This window comes from Sminthopsis crassicaudata, chromosome 5, assembly GCF_048593235.1.
Source record: "Sminthopsis crassicaudata isolate SCR6 chromosome 5, ASM4859323v1, whole genome shotgun sequence".
NCBI classification, from domain to species: Eukaryota; Metazoa; Chordata; class Mammalia; order Dasyuromorphia; family Dasyuridae; genus Sminthopsis; species Sminthopsis crassicaudata.
In genome coordinates this window covers 249,772,350-249,790,975 of record NC_133621.1, presented here as the reverse complement: position 1 = coordinate 249,790,975, position 18,626 = coordinate 249,772,350, and the positions used below count along the sequence as shown (strand labels likewise).

Genomic DNA, 18,626 nt, shown 5'->3' with positions numbered 1-18,626 from the left:
TACCTTTTGATTCTAGAATTGGTGAATATTTCCACTTTTCCTTTTAGCTTTGAAAGATATGAAGAACTAATTCTAATTATCTTGTTGATCACATAATCCATAAATAGCAAATTCTAACCTTCAGAAATGAAGAAATTGTTCATTATGCTTTGTGAGCATTTTATTATGTACATTAATCTTATTTGTGGATTACAGAGCACATTTAGATAAATACATTTGAATTGTTAAAGACTATAGATTACTAAATATTTTATGAACAATGAATATGGCAACTTAATTATATGACTCAAGTACTATGATTAAAACCTATGTATTTCAAAATTCTATAATTATTCATGTTTTTAAGTGAAAACTTTTAACAGTAAATCCTAAGAAAATGTTAATTCCAATATAATACCTTAAGAAAGCAAGTGAAAATTAGGTTATTTTAAATTATATTTTAGATTTTATATATATAAATGAATAAATGTATGGTATATGTTGTCTATCATATTGCATGGACCAATTATTAATTTCTCCTCTCTATAAAATATATGTATATGCATACATATACCTATGCAAACATACATCTTTCTTTACAATATATCAAACAAATTTTAAATATAATTGAAACCTATTCTAAAACAATATTTTAACTGTACATTTAATTTTAAGCAAAAATTTAAGATAGCATGAAACAAATTGTTATAGAAATTAGACAAGTAGAAAAGTAATCTGAATTCCAACATATATTACTTTCATATGTGACTTTGTCTTATGTAAACCATATTTAACTCAACCATTGTTAACTCAAATTTTAATAACCTGATGAAGGTAACAACCATATCAATACCAAAATCAGATTCAAAAAAATTTTTAAATTAAAGAACCTGAACACATTTGCTTATGTTGCATCAATTATTCAGATAAATGGAACCATCCAGATACTTAGAAACAAAAATATTGCTGGTTGCCATTTTAAACTTTAATACTAATGTTTGTATTATATAGAAATAACCAATAAAGACACTGGATAGCTGAGAGACATTAGTATTTGGGCTAACTATACAATGTCAGGGAATCTACTTCCCTTGCTCCCTTTCAGGAATGTATTTTTTATATTGTAATGGAAGTTAATGGAAAAAATACTATTTGTTTCACAATTCATTTTATAAACTACATTTTTAAAAATACTGGTTGACAGTGACACAAATTAAAGTCAATTTGGAACCCAAACAATGAGATTTTAAAAATTAAATGAGGGGGCAGCTAGGTGGCACAGTGGATAGAGCACCAGCCCTGAATTCAGGAGGACCCGAGTTCAAATCTGGTCTCAGACACTTAACACTTCCTAGCTGTGTGACCCTGGGCAAGTCACTTAACCCCAGCCTCAGGGGGGAAAAAAAAAAAAAAAGAATAAAAATTGAATGAAGACTGTCACTATGTAGGAAAATGGTAACAACTCTGGGCTTTATCTGTAATAAAGTCATTTTCATCTCAGAAAAGAGCCTTATTTTTATTCAATTTTTTTCTTTTAGGTTTAAAATATTTTAAATTGTATACTGTTATCTTAATTTGGTCAGAATAAGGTAAATTTTTGTTGGTTTGTTCTAAAATACGATTTTGAGTTTCAAATTACATGACTTATTAAAAGTTTATCTTCAATGTGAAGACCTCCCCTTTGATGAATTAAATCAGAATGGCACATTTCATTTGCAAATTCCTATGCATTATGAATTGCAATGTCAATTTAAGATTTTAATATTGCTTTTAAAAATATATTTGTATAATATGATGGGCAACCCCTGTGTCACACATCTAACTGAAAATGCCCATATAAATTCTTATTGTGGGGATATTCTCCATGTTAAGTTTTGGAGTCAAAGTAAAACACATCAATCTTTAGTTTACAGCAAATTTATCTTTTAATTCAATAGCATTCAAAATTCTTTTGGGCAACAGGAATATATGAGAATCTTTTCACATTTATGCACTTATAATGCTAAGTTCACATAAGCTACTGTATCAGCCGTACTATCTGATTCCATGACTCCATTCTTTTCTTTACAGGATCTCCTTTGGCCTGCTTTTTAATTCAAATGGAAGAGATATTTAGGGCATGGAGATTTAGTTGAGAATTGGATTGATGGTAGTTCAGGCTTAGTCATAAATTAAGTCACTAAGTGCATGTTTGGATATTTGATTTGAAGTATAAAAATACCTACAATTGCTAGTACAAGTCCTACCAATCTAATTGACACACAGATTTGACAGAATGGATTACATGAAATCTGACGAGGAATTTCCCAACTTGGATTCCAATATGGATAACCTGTTACAAACAACAACAGCACAGAATAGTTGGAATAATGTCACACTCAACAAATAACTTAATTAATAATTAAATATTTTAATATATACATACTTAAGGGTTTATCACGTATTGGATTTTCTAGAAAGACAAAAAAAATACAAATCAAAAGGTTTTTAGGGTTTTTTCCACTTAAAAATAAGACTATCAATTGGAAGCTAATTTTAGTTATTTTTAGATACATAATAGAAAGATTTAGAGAGGAGTAAATACAATTAAAAGTTTATGCTTTCAAATTATTGACAGCAGCTGTGAATCAGAGAATATTTGGTTAAAAGGCTTTAGATATACATGTCAGTTTCTTATCAGTACTTCTTACCCTCCCACCCCCTTTTTTAAACATACTGGCATTAAGGCCCTACTAGCAGCTAAGGCCCACTGAGTACTCCATTAATCCAAATTTCCAGAATCTCTCTACCTCTTTGCCCACTGGAAAAATTTATATATTCTACTCAATTTAGCAATTCCACTGATTTAGAACATCATCCTCACTAACCAAATGACAGAATGTGTGAATGATTTCATGTTTGAAAAATAATATTTTGCATATAATTTGCAAGTCAGCAAAAATTGTATCTTCAGTAGTTATTTCTTGTCTTTCCCTTAATGTATAAGGGAAGGTGGAACCTTCATAAAGGAATAAGCAGTCTTTTGTGTGGTGTCACTTGAAAGGTGAAAGATTTGATCAAATTTTTAAAAAATTTCCCTCAAAAGTCTAATCATAATGTGTAAAAATTCTTTCCAAAGGGCGGTAGGCAGTATAGTAGGTAAAACAATGGACCTGGAGTTAGGAATAAGAGAGGTCAAATACAGCTTCAGATACTAAACAGTATGATCCTAGGCAAGTCACTTTAACCTTTATCTGCCTTAAGTTCCCTCATCTGTAAAATAAAGATAACAGCAGCATTACTTTCCAGGGTAATACTTTCAAAACACTTAACATAACACCTAGCACATAACAGGCTCTACATGAATGCTTATTCTCCTCTCTTTCCCTTCTCCATTAGTTTCACAATAAAAATAGAGAAATTAACATTTACATAGCACTTTAGGATTATTATTATACACAATATTTTACATACATGATCCCATTTGACTCTCACAATAACTTTGTGAGGCAAGGATGGATATTCTCATTTTTCAGACAAAGAAATACTTATAATTCATTCATGTTCACAAAGCTAGTTAAGTGTTGAAGGTGGCATTGGAACTCATCTTTTCTGACTCCAAGTACAGAATTGTTTTCAGATAACTATACTAGGGTAAAGGAATTATGCAAGAGATGGAGTGGCGAGATAACATTATTAACTCAAAGTAGCTTTATGTTTTTGTTCATTCAACAAATATTTGTTGAGTGACTACTATAATTATTGACTTTTGGAACATGCCAATATTATAATTTATATCCTTGAAGAGATTTCATTTTTTTTATAGTTACATTTACTATTTTAGAAATGACAAGCTAGAGAGCCCCTAGAAGAAGGGACAAAAATATTGAAAGGCCCAGAGATCACATCATATGGGAATCATTGAAAGGAAATAAAAAATTTGGCCTTATCCTTAGGTCAGATACAATAAAGGTCTTGTTGTTCTTGATCCTACAGGACCCTTAGTAATGAATGGACATTTCAGAGCAAAATTTGGTTCAATATAAGAAACTTCCTAACAATTAGAACCAAAAGTGGAATAAACTGCCCTCAGAGGGAGTTAAGTTCCCTGTCAAACAAGGTATAGAAGCTTACTTGTGGCTCAGAATGCAGTATATATTCTTCTTTAGATAGGGGTTAGTGGCACAGTAAATACAGCACTGGGCTTGGAGTCAAAAAGTCAAGAACTTCAAATTTGGCCTAAGACATTTTTCTGAGTTGTGTGACTTTGAGCAGATCAGTCTCTTATCCTCCCAGGATAAAAGTGAAATGAATCTTTATAAAGTGCTTTGCAAACCTTAAAGAATTATACAACTGCTTGCTTATTATTATTCTTATCATTATTATTATTATTATTATTATTATAATATTATCACTTCAAACATTCTGTAACTCAGTGATGCTTCTAGCTTTCTATAGAGTAAGAAGCTAAAATTTTTTAATCCATCCAATTGTAAAAATTCTCCTATGCCATTTAATTCTTTTTCTGATTTGTTGTTTATCATTGTTGCTTACTGCACAAATTATCTTCACAAGTATCTCCTTCCTCACAATGAGTGCATGGTTCGTGTTTCATATAAGGTGGTTTTCCAACCAAGTTCCCTCTATAAAAACAGTAATATTCAGTAGTTAGATATATTAATGACTATCATTTCAATTATGTTCATTTTAAAATTCTATGAGTATGTTATGATTAAATATAATGTATTTAATTATGCTTATTTCTGAAAGCTCTGCATAATGTAATTCACTTCAAAAAAAATGAATTGCTATATATTCTAGATCAAAAGTTCTGATGTTCACTAATTTTTCCAAATTTTTAAAAATATGTATTTCAGTAAAAATTGTCTGATTTTCAAGCCTCTGAATTTAAAATTTTTGGCAAATAAAATTATTTTGCAAAGGCATTACCAAACCATAAAAATCACAATAAAGATGAAGAGTTCTAGACTAGGCCCTATTAAAAAACAAATAAACTCTAATGAACTTGTTTTAGACAAGCCATGCCACTTTTGAATTATTTTGGGACAGCTAGATGTTGCATTGGCCCTGAAATCAGGAGGACTTGCATTCAAATCCAGTCTCAGATACTTAATATTTACTAGCTGTATGACCCTGGGCAAATAACTTAACCCTAATTGCCGTGCAAAACATTTATTTTAAGACAAGAAAATATATTTTAATTTTCACTCAATATAAGTAGAAAACAGTTTCCCTTTAGGTGCAAAATGCTAGGAAGAACAAAAAAAAAAAAATCTGTAAGAGAAAAAAGATAACTCTTTATAATTAAGGCCCATGATTGAGAAAAAAGATAGCAAATGAAGTGGATGGGGTATAGATGAAGCCAAGATGGAGGTCAGAAGCCAAAAAATTGCTTGAGCTCCCTCAATTTCCCTCAGAAACAACTCTTAAGAGTATATCAGGCACATTTAGTTTCACAGGGAAGCTTGTCTCACCCTATAGCGAAGTAAGAGGGGAAAAGTGTAAGAGGGGCAGGGGCTGTAAAAAGTGAGAGCTGTTTGACGAAGGGGGTGGTCAGAAGCAAAATACTGGGGAATAGGGAAGGGGGAAAAGGGAAGAAAAAAGTAAAACTGGGGGAAAACAAGATCACAGGAAATGCAGAGTTAGTAATTTGAACTATAAATGTGAATGTGATAGGGGATACCTCTCTTCTAGAAGTCAGTCACTTTGAACCTAGATTCCTTAATCCTATCTCACCTTAGAAACCAACCCCCCCCCCCCACCTCTATTAAGTACCACTAATTAATCTTTCTATAGAGTTCAGCTGACACTAACCAAATTTTCTATAGAGCTAAACTAAAAGCTAAGTACCACTACTTAACTTTCAAAAGAACTGAATTAATGTTAAGTACCACCACTTAAGCCTTCTATAGATTTGAACTACCACCAAACTTTCTATAACTTTACTGAAGCCAATGAAGAGGAAATTGGAGTAATAATTAGACATTATTTTACCTATTTTGTCAACAAATTTGATAATCTAAGTGAAATGGAGGAATACTTTTTAGAAAATGCAGATAGTCCAGATTAACAAAGAAGAAATAAATTACTTAAATAGTTCTATTTTAGAAAAAGATATTGAACAAGCTAGTAATCAACTTCCTAAGAAAAATCTCCAGGACCAGATAAATTTACATGTGATTTTTAAGAATGATTAATTTCAATACTATGCAAACTATTTGGAAAAAAAAAAAAAAAAAAACAAGGAAAGAAAGAGACCTATCAAATTCCTTTTATGACATACATGTGGTGCCAATATGGAAACCAGGTGGTTTAATACAAAGAAAGAAAATTATAGACCAATTTCTCTAATGAGTATTGATGCCAAAACCTTAAAAAAAATGTTAGTAAAGAGATTACGGCAAGTTATCCTCAGGATAATTTATCCCCAGGATAATAATACGCCATGACCAAGTAGGATTTATACCAGGAATGCAGGGCTAGTTCAATATTAGGAAAACTATTAGCATAATTGACTATATCAATAACCAAACTAACAAAATCATATTATCTCAATAGATGCAGAAAAGGCATTTGACAAAATCCAATATCCATTCCTATTAAAAACACTTGAGAACATAGGAATAAATGGAGTTTTCTTCAAAATGATCAGTAGTACCTATTTAAAATCATCAGCAAGTATTATATGTAATGGGGACAAAATAGAACCATTCCCAGTAAGATCAAGGGTGAAACAAGGTTGCCCATTATCACCATTACTATTCAATATTGTATTAGAAATGTTAGCATTAGCAGTAAGAGAAGAGAAAGAGACTAAAAGAATTAGAATAGAAAGATACACTTACTATTTCTGCCTTTCTTTTGTTTTTTAAGTTTTTATGCCCTAATACATGTTTTTGGGTAGGATCCATGAATTGTTGAGAAAAAAACTATCCTCTTTTCTGTCTTCATTCAGTTTTCTCCAAAGATAGAGGAAATCAAATTATCATTCTTTGTAGATGATATTATGGTATACTTAGATGATTGAGAGATGATTCAGGCCAGTTCCACTGGTCTTGTGATGAAGAGAGTCATCTACACCCAGTAAGAGGACAGTTGGAACTGAGTGTGGATCACAACATTGTATTTTCACTTCTTTTGTTCTTGTTTGCTTGTATTGTTTTCTTTCTCTTTTTCCTTTTTGATCTGATTTTTCTTGTGCAGCATGATAATTGTAGAAATATGTGTAGAAGAATTGCACATGTTTAACATATATTGTATTGCCATCTGGTGAGGCTATGGGGGAGAGGGGGAAATTTGGAACACAAGGTTTTGCAAGGGTCAATCTTGAAAAATTAATCATGCATATGTTTTGAAAAGAAAAAGCTAGTAAAAAGTTTTTTTAAAAAAGAAACTACTATTAAATCAAGGCTCTGAATGGATTCTGGAGTAAAAAAAAAAACACACAAAAATTCAGTCAAACAATTTTGTAGCTAATATGAGGCAAATGTGGCCCAACACAGGCATGGTGCAGGGAATATAGTGGAAGGTTATTATTCACAGAACAAAACAGGAGTGGAAACCCCTCTGTCCTGGCTTAGAAAAGTGGCTCAGCATTCCAGTTGTGAGATTTCCAACCCAACTGCAGAAGGCAAATTGAGAGCCCCCAGACACTGCACAAGAGGTAGATTAGACCAGAGCAGTGGTAAAATCAACAGCACCTCAGGCCCCAGTGTGCAAAAATAGTAAAAGATATCTGTCTCCCTATTGGGATAGTCTCCCCTGTGTTCTAGGAACTCAGTTCAATTTTTTTAAATGAACAAAAAAAGAAAAAGAACTGTGACCACAGAAAGCTTCTGTAGTGACAGCATAGATCAGAACACCAACCCAGAAGAGAATAGTAATGGCAAAATGCCTTTGTATTAAGTCTAAAAGAGGAATAAAATTGGTCTCAAGCTGAAAAGGTTTTCTTTGGAAGAGCTCAAAAAATAGATTTTTAAAAATCGAGTTTAGAGAAGTCTTGAAGAAAAATTGGGAAAAAAAATGAGAGCTATGCAGGAGGATTATGAAAAAAAAAACAAGCAAACAGTTTGGGAAAGGAAACAGAATTTGTGAAATGGAAAAGAAAATGCACTGAACAAAACAACTCCTTTGAAAGCAAAATTGGACAAATGGAAAAGGAAGTTAAAAAAAGGAACTGAAGAAAAATTCATTAAAAATTAGAATTGTGCAAGTTAAAGTTGAATGACCCAACAAACAACAAGAATCAGTCAAACAATTTTTTAAATAGCAGAGAATATTTGGCAGCTAGGTGGCACAGTGGATAGAATATCAGCCCTGAAGTCAGGAGTCCCTGCATTCAAATCTGATCTCAAGACACTTAACACTTCTAGCTGTGTGATCCTGGGCAAGTCCCTGAACCCCAATTGCTTCAGCAAAAAACAAACAAACAAAAAAACAAATAGCAGAAAATATAAAATATCTCATTAGAAAAATAACTGATCTGGAAAATAGATTTAAAAGAGATAATTTTAAAATTATTGGACTACCTGAAAGCCTGATTTTAAAAAGGAGCCTAGACAATATCTTTCAAGAAAAAAACTACATTGATATTCTGGTGCCATAGTCATTTCAATAGTCATTAAAAAAATCTATCAATCATTTCCTAAAAGAGACCCCCAAAATGAAAACTTCAAGGAATACTGCAGTCAAGTTCCAGAATTGTTTGGCAAAAGAAAATATATTGCAAGCAGTCAGAAAGAAAGAATTCATATATCAAGGAGTCACAGTTGGGATTAGCCAGGACTTAGCAGCTTCCATATTAAAAGATTTGAAAACCTGAAATATGATGTTCCTGAAGGCAAAGGAGCTTGAACTATAAAGAAGAATCAACTACCCAGAAAAATTGAGCATTATTCTTTCAGGGGAAAAGATATTCAATGAAATAGGGGATTTTCAGTCACTTCTGCTGAAAAGACTAGAACTGACTAGTAAATTTTATTTTCAAATTCAAAACTCAAGAGAAGCATAAAAAGAAAGTTAAAAATGTTTTTTTTTTTTTTTTTTTTTTTTTAAGATTAAACTGTTTACATTCTTACAAGGGAAGATGATTCTTTTAAATCTTGAGAAGTCTGTCTTTGTGAGGGCAGTTAGAAAGGTAGGCAGAGGTAGATATAAGCAAAGAGTGAGGATATCAGTTGAATTTGATATGATGATGTAAAAAAGAAATTAAGGAGTGGAAAGAGGATTGCCCTAGGAGAAGAAGAAAAGGCGAAGTAAAATGGGGGCAAATTCTATCAAGTGAAGAGACCTATTACAATAAAAAGAAAGAATGGAGGGACAGATGAGCCATTATATGAATCTTAATCTCATTAGTATTGACTCAAAGAGGGGATAACATGCACACCTTATTGAATAGAGTAATTTATCTTACCCTATAGGGAAGTAGGAGAGGGAAGGGGAAAAAATGAGGGTGAAAGAAAAGAAAGGTGAAGTAGAAGGGGAAAGGGAATGGGGGCTGATAGAAGGGAGGATAGATTGAGGAAGGTGGGTTTAGAAGCAAAATATTGGAGAGGAGGGAGAAGGTGAAAGAGATAAAAGTATAAATGGGGGAAACAGAACAAAAAGAAATACAGTAATCATAACTGTGAATGTAAACAGGATGAATTCTCCCATAAAAAGGGAAAGCAGATAGCAGAGTAGATTAAAAATCAGAATCCTCTGATATGTTGTTTACAAGCTATACATTTGAAGCAGATACATACAAAGTATAAAGAATCTGTTATGCTTCAGCAAAAGTAAAAAACAAAGAGGCAATCCTGATCTCAGCAAAGAAAAGCAAAAATATACCTAATTCAAAGAGAAGGAAGGAAACTACAGCTTGCTAAAAGGCACCAGAGACAAAGAGATAATAACATTATGAAATATAAAAACAGTATACCATCCTAATTCTTGGAGAAAAACTAAATGAGTTACAGGAAAAAATAGACAACAAAAAAACTATACTAAGTAGGGGATCTCAACCTCTCTCAGAACTAGATAAATTAAATCACAAAATAAACAAGAAGTTGAGGAGGTAAATAGAATTTTAGAAAAATTAGACATGATAAGACTTTTGAAGAAAATTGAATGAGATAGTAAAGTAACAGATTATTCTTGTGGAATGAGATGCACTTTCTTATATATGGCTAGTGTGTGAATTTATTTTGCTTAATTATAATTATTACAACAAAAAGCATGTATTTTGTAGAAGGGGACAGTTGGAAGAGTAGTTGGAAGATAGTGACATGGATATGAAGGGGGAGAGAAAAATGGAGGAAGGATGAAAAAGAAGAAAGAAAAAAAGAGTAGATAAAGAAAAAAGTTCCTATGGATCACTTAAAAACATACACAAGATTAGATATTCTAGAAGTCACAAATAGGAAAGTATTGGTATTACTGTGCTAAATTATTTATATGTATATATAAATTATATATTTCTATGTGTATAGATATATTTTAAAATTTTACACATATTATAAATGATTTAAAATATAATCCTTTCCAGTTTTCATATGGAAATATTCATGTTTGTTGATGATTGTCAAATTCAGAATAAATAATAATTTGTAAAAATTAGTAAATGGATATGACAAAATGCTTTAAAGATCCTATGTTTAATAAATATCATCTTAATCAAAAATGTTCAATAAGATAAATACTGTATTGAAAATATAGAATATACCTCATTATATATTTTATTATTCACCCATTAATTTTATAGTATATCAATTAGGAGTTTTCTTTGATTACATTCTCATTGCTATATGAGGATATAATTAAATGTGAAAAAGACACCAGTGAAACAGAACAGACAATCCATGCCATTAGTTGTGATACAATTTCCCCAAACAATAGCTGTTTTTGTTCCCTCAGTTTAGGATTTAACTATACTGTATGCACTTGTCATGCCAGCCATAGAATGAACCTTTCTTCATCTTTATTCAGTCTACCTTCTAATTTGATTCCATCCAATACAAGGAACCTTCTCTCCTCAATTGGATCAAGCCCCAGAACAACAGAGTTCCTCCCATGATTGCTCAAAATAGTCATATTTTTTACATGATAAGAATAGATTTTGAAAACTATAGAGGGAATTATTAATAACATAGGTTTGATGTTTGTTGTTTTAATCATTTTCCTTCATGTATAGCTCATTGTGACCCCATTTAGTGGTTTTCCATTTCTTTCTCCAGCTCATTTTACAGATGAGAAAACTGAAGGAAAGTGGATTAAGTAACTTTCCCAGGATCACACAGCTAATAAATATCTGAGATTGGATATGAACTCAAGTCTTCCATACTTCAGGCATGAGTGCTCTATACACTGTGTAATTCCTTACTTAACTACCTTAGATTTGGATTTACTGTCAAATTGTAGAACTTTTAGATGGGTTTTAGTGCATGAAGAGAGATCAAAGTCAGGAGGAGAATTTTGGGAAGATGGTAGAGTAAGTCAGAAAATTTTAAGCTCTCCATATTTTCTCTACAAACATATTAAAGTTGTGCCTATCATAGACTAGTGAAACATCAGTAGGACTTGGGACAAAATGAGGGTCTTCCTGGGAAAATCTGACAAGACCCAAAATTCGATCTCAGGATTCGATTTAACCAGGCTGAAGTGTAAAGACCTTCAGGTTAGCTTTGCAAAACTGGAAGCTGGGACTCATGGGGCTACTTTCACCTTCTGAACAGTGTGGTGAGTTGGAAGTCTGAATCTGGAAGGACTGGGGGAAATCTCTGCTAATTAGGGAACACCAAGCCCAACTGAGCTGCTTAAACATGGCCTTGGATGAGGGAAAAAAACAAAAAAACAAACAACAACAACAAAAAAAAAAACAGCTCATCTGGTGAGCACAGAAACAGTGGGGAAGGGAAGTTGCTGGCTGTGGGGACTTGCAGGAGAGTGGAGCTTTTGGTTTGGGGTTCCAGGTCAGAAGGGAGAGCTGAAGTGAAGCCAGAGGCACCATACTCCCACCTCAGGATTAGAAATGCTTATACTAATAGTTCTTATTAAAAAAAACAAAAACAAAAACCAAAAACCAGCAAATAAGAACAAAACCAGGTATAGAAATTTGCTATTGGAATATGGAAGACTGGGGTTTATTTAAGCTTCCCCTTGCCCAATTATTATTTTCATTTAAGATATTTAAAAAATGAGAAATAGAACAGAATATGAAACATCTTGATATAACAGATCTGAAGGATCAAGGAAAGAAAATATAAGGATAATTGGGCCACTTGAATGCTGTGACCAAAAAAAGAACCTTGCCATAATAATGTAAGAAATAATCCAAAGAAATTGTGCTGGATTGATAGAATAAGAGGGGAAAATAGAAATAGAAAAAAATTATCAATCAGTACTTCAAAGAGGTTCTACATGAAAAACACATAAGAATATTATTGTCCAAATTTGACCAGATCAAAGAGAAAATTCTATAAGAAATAAATAACAATCAAAAAAATCAAACCCCAATTCAAATATGCTGGAGCTACAATTAGAATTGTATAGAATTCATCAGCAACTGCATTAAAAACTGTAGATTATGGAATATATATATATATATATATATATATATATATATATATATATATATATATATATATATATATATATATATATATATATATGTATATATGTAAAATCAAAAGAATTAGGCCTGCAGCCAAAAACATATCTAGCAAAACTAATCATAATATTGAATGAACAAAAATGGATCTTTATTGAACTTGTAGATTTTTTTCAGGACTTTGTCTCAACCAAGCCTAAACTTAACAGAAAATTTAACTGTTAAGAGCCAACTTCAAAGATTAATTTCAAGAGTCTCAAGGTTAAGTTTTTTAAATATAAAAATATATACCAGATTGGAACAGAGTTGCATATGATCTGATTCTAAAGAGTAAAACTGTCTAAGAAAAGGTAAAAATGATAATTATGTTATACCAATGAGGTACAGAGGAAGAAATGACACATTGTGGAGGAAGAGGGTTGGTAGTTCTGAAAATCTACTCGCATTAGGAATGGGAATAATATACATGTGGAAGGTGGAGAGGAAGGATAAAATGGAGAAGGGCATATAGGTTTTACAAGATGTGTAGATTAATTAGAAAGGGATAAAGAGGGAAGGAAAGAGTGGCATAGGAAAAGGTGGGGTACAGAAGGGTACTTACATTAATTGGAGTGGAATAAGGTCTGTAGATTAATGGGAACAGGATAAAGGAAGAGGGAAGAGCTGGAAAGAGAAGATAAGGGGATCCATGGATGGTGGGAGCTTAAGTAGTAGCAAGGAAAGTTAAGAAGTAGAATTAAAATAGAAGAATTAGAAGATATAGGAAATAAGAGACATACATACATATTATATAAGGATTGGGAGTAAAATTCATTAGGAAAAAAAAGTAGAGCTGATAATCATTGATCTCAGACAAAGCAAAACTTTTAGAGATTCAGTCAAGAAATTTACATTATATATCAGCCATATTGCAGGTCTTCAAATGTATGAGCGCACTGTATGAGCGCACACACACACATCTTGTGCTTAATACTGGGGGGAAGGTGGATAGATGAATAGAGGGGAAAAAGGATAAAGTTAAAAGTGCACAGTAGATCAAAAGAATAACTTTCAAGAAAGAAAAGATGGACAGTTATGAATATATTATTTCTTCTATTATCATATATATTTTTTGAAAAGGAAATTTATTGTTACATATGTTGAATCCTTCCTGATCTTCTGCAGAGCATATGACAATCTTTTTTGTTGTTATTGTTAATTTTTTTTTCTTTTGGGACTTTCTTTTCCATTTTTAATTTTGCATTTAATTTTAAATAAGTAAATAAAAATTTTTAAAAGTCAAAATTAATGTTGAAGCTGAAATAATTTGTTTCATGGATTAAAATAACTGTTAGGTGTTATGTCTACTACTTCTTTGTAACCAGATTATTTTTTTGAAAGTACAAGTATTGACAGCATATGTAACAATTGTCAAAGTAAATTTTCTCTTTATATGAAGAATACAAATATGTATCAGAAAAACCTCTATCTGAAAAGTAGTGGAAAATGAAAAAGGCCTGGATCTGTGATTTCATTAGTGAGAAGAGCTAGGTGTGTTCTCTAATATTTCTATAAAAAGCAATAGAAAATATTTAAAAAGAAAAGCAAGCAACATTTTTATGTTTTAAAATCTGTAAAGTTGCTCTTATGTATCATTTCATGGGGTTGTCACAATAATTCTGTAAGATGGCTGCTGCCAGAATTTTTTACCCCATTTTAGAGATGAAAAATCTGTTGACTCAATGAGAAAAATGAGAAAAAAATGACATGGCTGTGGCCAGATAGTTAATATTTGAACTTTCCACAGAGGCAGGTTTTCCACACTATACATCTGGCATTGTCTCTCTAAGGGTGTGTGTGTGTGTGTGTGTGTGTGTGTATGTGTGTGTGTGAAAGAGAGAGAGAGAGAGAGAGAAAGAGAGAGAGAGAGAGAAAGAGAGAGAGAGAGAAAGAGAGAGAGAAAGAGAGAGAGAGAGAGAGAGAGAGAGAGAGAGAGAGAGAGAAAGTGTGACTCAAAAGATCCCCATATGCCAAATTATTCAGTATCACACTTTCTGCAGTAGCAAGACCTTGAAAATAAAGTAGAAACTGTTTTTGAATGGCTGAACAAATTTTGTTGTCTTGATATATAACACTATGGATAACAAATGTAAAGAATTCTGAGAAATGTGGAAAAACTTAACAATTAAATATAATCAAAGGAACAAAATATATAATTGAAATAATGTATAAGCAAAAAGAATACTAAAAGTAGTCACACTCTAAATTTAATAATCCTTTAAGTAATCCTTAGTCATCTTTTGGGAAGAGATAAAGAAATCATACTCTTCTTTTGGAAGGGATCTATGGATATGAAAAATTATGTACTCTGGAAATCAATTAATCAAGCATTTATCAATTACTCATTCACTAAGTACTGACTTTAAACAATGCCCTAGGGATTAAAGAGGAAAAAAAAAACACTCCTTGTCTTCAGGCACAGTTGACTATATTACTCTGACAATATTGCTTAACTTTTTTTTTTTTCTATTACAAGATAAAGTTTAATGGTACTTCTCTAAAGTCAGAATTGTTGAGGTGATCTTATACGAACTGAGGAAGAACAAGCAGCAAAAAACAACCAGGCACTTTGAAATGACTTAAAAAATGATTATGTCTTAAGGTATTGATAAGGGTATGGAAATGTTGGGGAGAAGACCAAGACCTTTCAAAATAATAAAAGGTTTTGCAACTTCTTTCAGTTTAGACATTTAATTTTGTTTGGGTTCGAATGGTTCATAGAGAAGTCTGTTAAATACAAAAGGAGTTGGACTTTTACCGGAAGTACTTCATAATTTTTGAAATTCTAAATGAATATGTTCAGAGCAAAATTGTGCATCACACCTAATGAAAGAAACTTGCAGTACACAAACTGTTGTACACCCTTTGAGAACCACAGTTCTAGATCACCATGTCCATGTTTGATGTTCCAACATCTCTATGACAAGAGATAGAGGATTGTCTTATATAGGGTTACACTATTATATGACCTATTATATGTCTTTTTCCACCCTTTTTTATTATATCTAGTTGCCTTTTATGTTATGGGCATTAATGTTACTATGCTTAATAACAAACAGTTTATTTCCATTCTAAAATATTTTTAAACAACAAAATTACTTACGGAGGTGCATAATTGCACACAAACATTGCTATACGTTTTCCTAAATTAGGGCACAGTTTAAGAGCACAGCCAACTTTATAGGAAGATGCCCAAACAACCTAGAGAAAAAATAGATTTAAAAATAAAACACCCTGAAAATTTTAAGACAATTCCTTCATTACCTGACTACCTGGGAATAAACTCTCTCTCTCTCTCTATATATATTTTTTTTTTTTTTTTTGGGGGGGGGAAGAGTCATGAAATGAGCCATTTAAAACCTCTTGGCTACCTCTGCAGCTCCCTTCTACTTTCAAAAAAAAGTCATTTCTGTAAGTGATCTAATAAAATCTTTCTTTTCCCTGATATACAAATAAGGTACTCTATGATTCATGGTGATATAATAAAAAATGAAGGAAAAGCTTTTCCATTTGGAGTCCCCTTCTGACATAATGAGGAAAGCACAGCAAATAGTTTTAAAGAGTTTTGATTATTGGAATCATTTTCAGCATGGATTTCTGAAATGTAAGTGAATTTAAAAATACATTCTTGGGATATGTTCAGAATATTTAATTCCTTAATTTATTAATTTCTGCCCTTGTGTCTTTGCTTATGTGTTATTTCTAATTTGGCATGCCTCCCAATGTCCTTGTTTCTAAACTTTGTGTATCATTTCCTTCAATTCCTAGACATTTTTCTTCAAAAAAGCATCCTCAGAAACACCTTCCAACTCAGATCAAGTCTTGATCTTGATCTTGGACTTGATAATTTTGCAAAAATTTCCATGTTACTTTGGTCATCCCAAGTATATTGCAAACATTTCAATATTAAGAGAACATATAACTTTGTATACAAAAGAACAATGTGTGTTTGTATGTGTGAAACATTTCCAAAGAAAGATTAGGGGTAGAAGGTTAACTGCGTTTTACAAAATTGGTACATAATCATTAGAAAATAAACCATCTCTAAGCAGATTTTGGAATTTCTACAAAATAAACACTATCAGGCATAACAATTTTTTTTCCAAAATTGATTCTTTAAATACTGTTTTATTTGTACTTTTCAATAAGCAAAATTGTCAAAGGAATAGAAGATATTTACCTGAGTGTAATGACCACAGACTCTTAGACATAAGTTGGTACCTAAGTCAAAATAATTGCCTTCACTGTACCAAGCAGCAGTAGCATTTTTGGGAATATATTTACTTAGTACACCCATCCATAGATTTTCTCCTACAGTTTTAAAAACAGGGTGGCATGCATGTTTCTTGCCTATGTGAATGTTATGTGCGAAAACACATCTCCTTGCCCATGCTTTGGCAGTCTTTGCTAGAGCAGGATCCCAAGTCTGAAAGAGAGAAATAAAAGCAGCCAAATTGCGCACATTTAGACATTAAAATAATTTTAAAAGTTTACATTATTCTTCTAAAATACAAATGCGTAGTCTTATCTTTTTATTCTTTAAAACCATACTTTAATCTCCTCAGTTATTTTAAGTAGCTGATCCAATAACCCTTCTGCTCATGGATGAAGTTGGTGAGCTGCTGTGACAAACAAAAAATCAAACAAATAAATAACCACCTTGAAACCAACCTAGAGATGAACTTCTCTGAACTTAATTAGCCTGGTTAGCTACTTAGCTAACAGGCAGATTGTCCATTGGTACTTGTATAGTGTTTATAGTGTTCTTTTCTAATTGTAAGACTTGTCTGCTGATCCTTTTTATAGCTACAAAATACCTTGATATATGGAATATTAAAATAAACCTCATGTACCTCATGTAAATTCTCATTTTGCATGCCTATACATTTTCAATTCTGGAAAGAACTTGAGACTTCCCATAAAATAACAAAGGAGGTTGCTATCTAATGGATCTGTTTTCAAAATTAATAACTACAATTTCTGCTTTTCTACATATAAACAAAATATTTTAAAGTGTCATTTTATCCATGTCTTTTATTTCCTTCAAAACTAGAGAATTTGTGGATAGAGCATTGACCCTTAGTCATGAGGACCTGAGTTCAAATTTGGCCTCACATACTTAATACTTCTTAGCTGTGTGATCTTGGGCAAGTTACTTAACCCAATCAAATATTTGTTGAGCATTTATGTTGTATTTGGCACTCTTGTTTGAAGTTAAAGCATTCATTTTTTAGCCTAAATAAGCCTCCTATTTTAAAAGTATTCATGACACAATCAATTTTTCATCTTAACTCCTTCAGAGTAGTTGTGGATGATTGTACAACTGAGAATAACATTCCAGAATATTGCTATTACTATATGCTATATACAGCATGTTTCACTCTTCATAGAGTAGTTTCCAGGTTTTCTTTTCCTGAGAATATCCTGCTCATCATTTCCCAAAGAAAACAATCACATTCTATCAGAGAAACTTGCTCTGAAACTTTTTTTTTTTGTAATTACTATTGCTAATTATATTCCCCCCCATTTACTCTCTTTCCTTTAACATTGTCCCTCCTCAAAAGTGTGTTGCTATTGATCACTCCCTCCCCCAATATGCCCTATCTTTTATCACCCTCCCTCCTTTCCATATTCCATGCCCCTCCTATTTTCCTGCACAGTAAGATAGATTTTTATACACCTATGAATATGTATGTTATTTCTTATTTGAACCAATTTTGATGAGAGTAATGCTAACTCAGTCACTCCTCCCCATCTTCCTCCCACTATATTTTTTTTTTTTTACTCTTTTTGTGACAGATAATTGGCATCATTCCATTTTTCCCTTTCCCTTTCTCCCAGTACATTTCCCTCTTACCCCTAAATTTCATCATTATTTTTGAAAAGATACTATCCCTTTATGTTCAACCTGTGCCCTCTGTCTATATATATTCTTCCTAATTTCCATAATAATGAGAACATTCTAGTGAGTTACAAGTATCATCCTCCCCTGCAGGAATAAAAACAGATCAAGCTTATTAAA

At 32.0% G+C, this 18,626-nt stretch overlaps 1 protein-coding gene across 1 annotated transcript in view; it reads right to left on the bottom strand.

Moving 5' to 3' along the window:
- Window positions 1–1,885: 1,885 nt before the first annotated feature.
- The window catches only part of LOC141544516 (GLIPR1-like protein 1), an 81,115-nt gene continuing 64,374 nt past the window's right edge, over window positions 1,886–18,626 (bottom strand). Inside the window, exons 2-6 of the mRNA XM_074270789.1 lie at window positions 16,785–17,030; window positions 15,708–15,805; window positions 4,513–4,601; window positions 2,405–2,431; window positions 1,886–2,311 (exon numbers count right to left, since the gene is read on the bottom strand). Of these exons, the coding sequence (XP_074126890.1) occupies window positions 2,151–2,311; window positions 2,405–2,431; window positions 4,513–4,601; window positions 15,708–15,805; window positions 16,785–17,030 (621 nt within the window). The 3' untranslated portion in view covers window positions 1,886–2,150. The remainder of the gene's footprint in view (window positions 2,312–2,404; window positions 2,432–4,512; window positions 4,602–15,707; window positions 15,806–16,784; window positions 17,031–18,626) is intronic.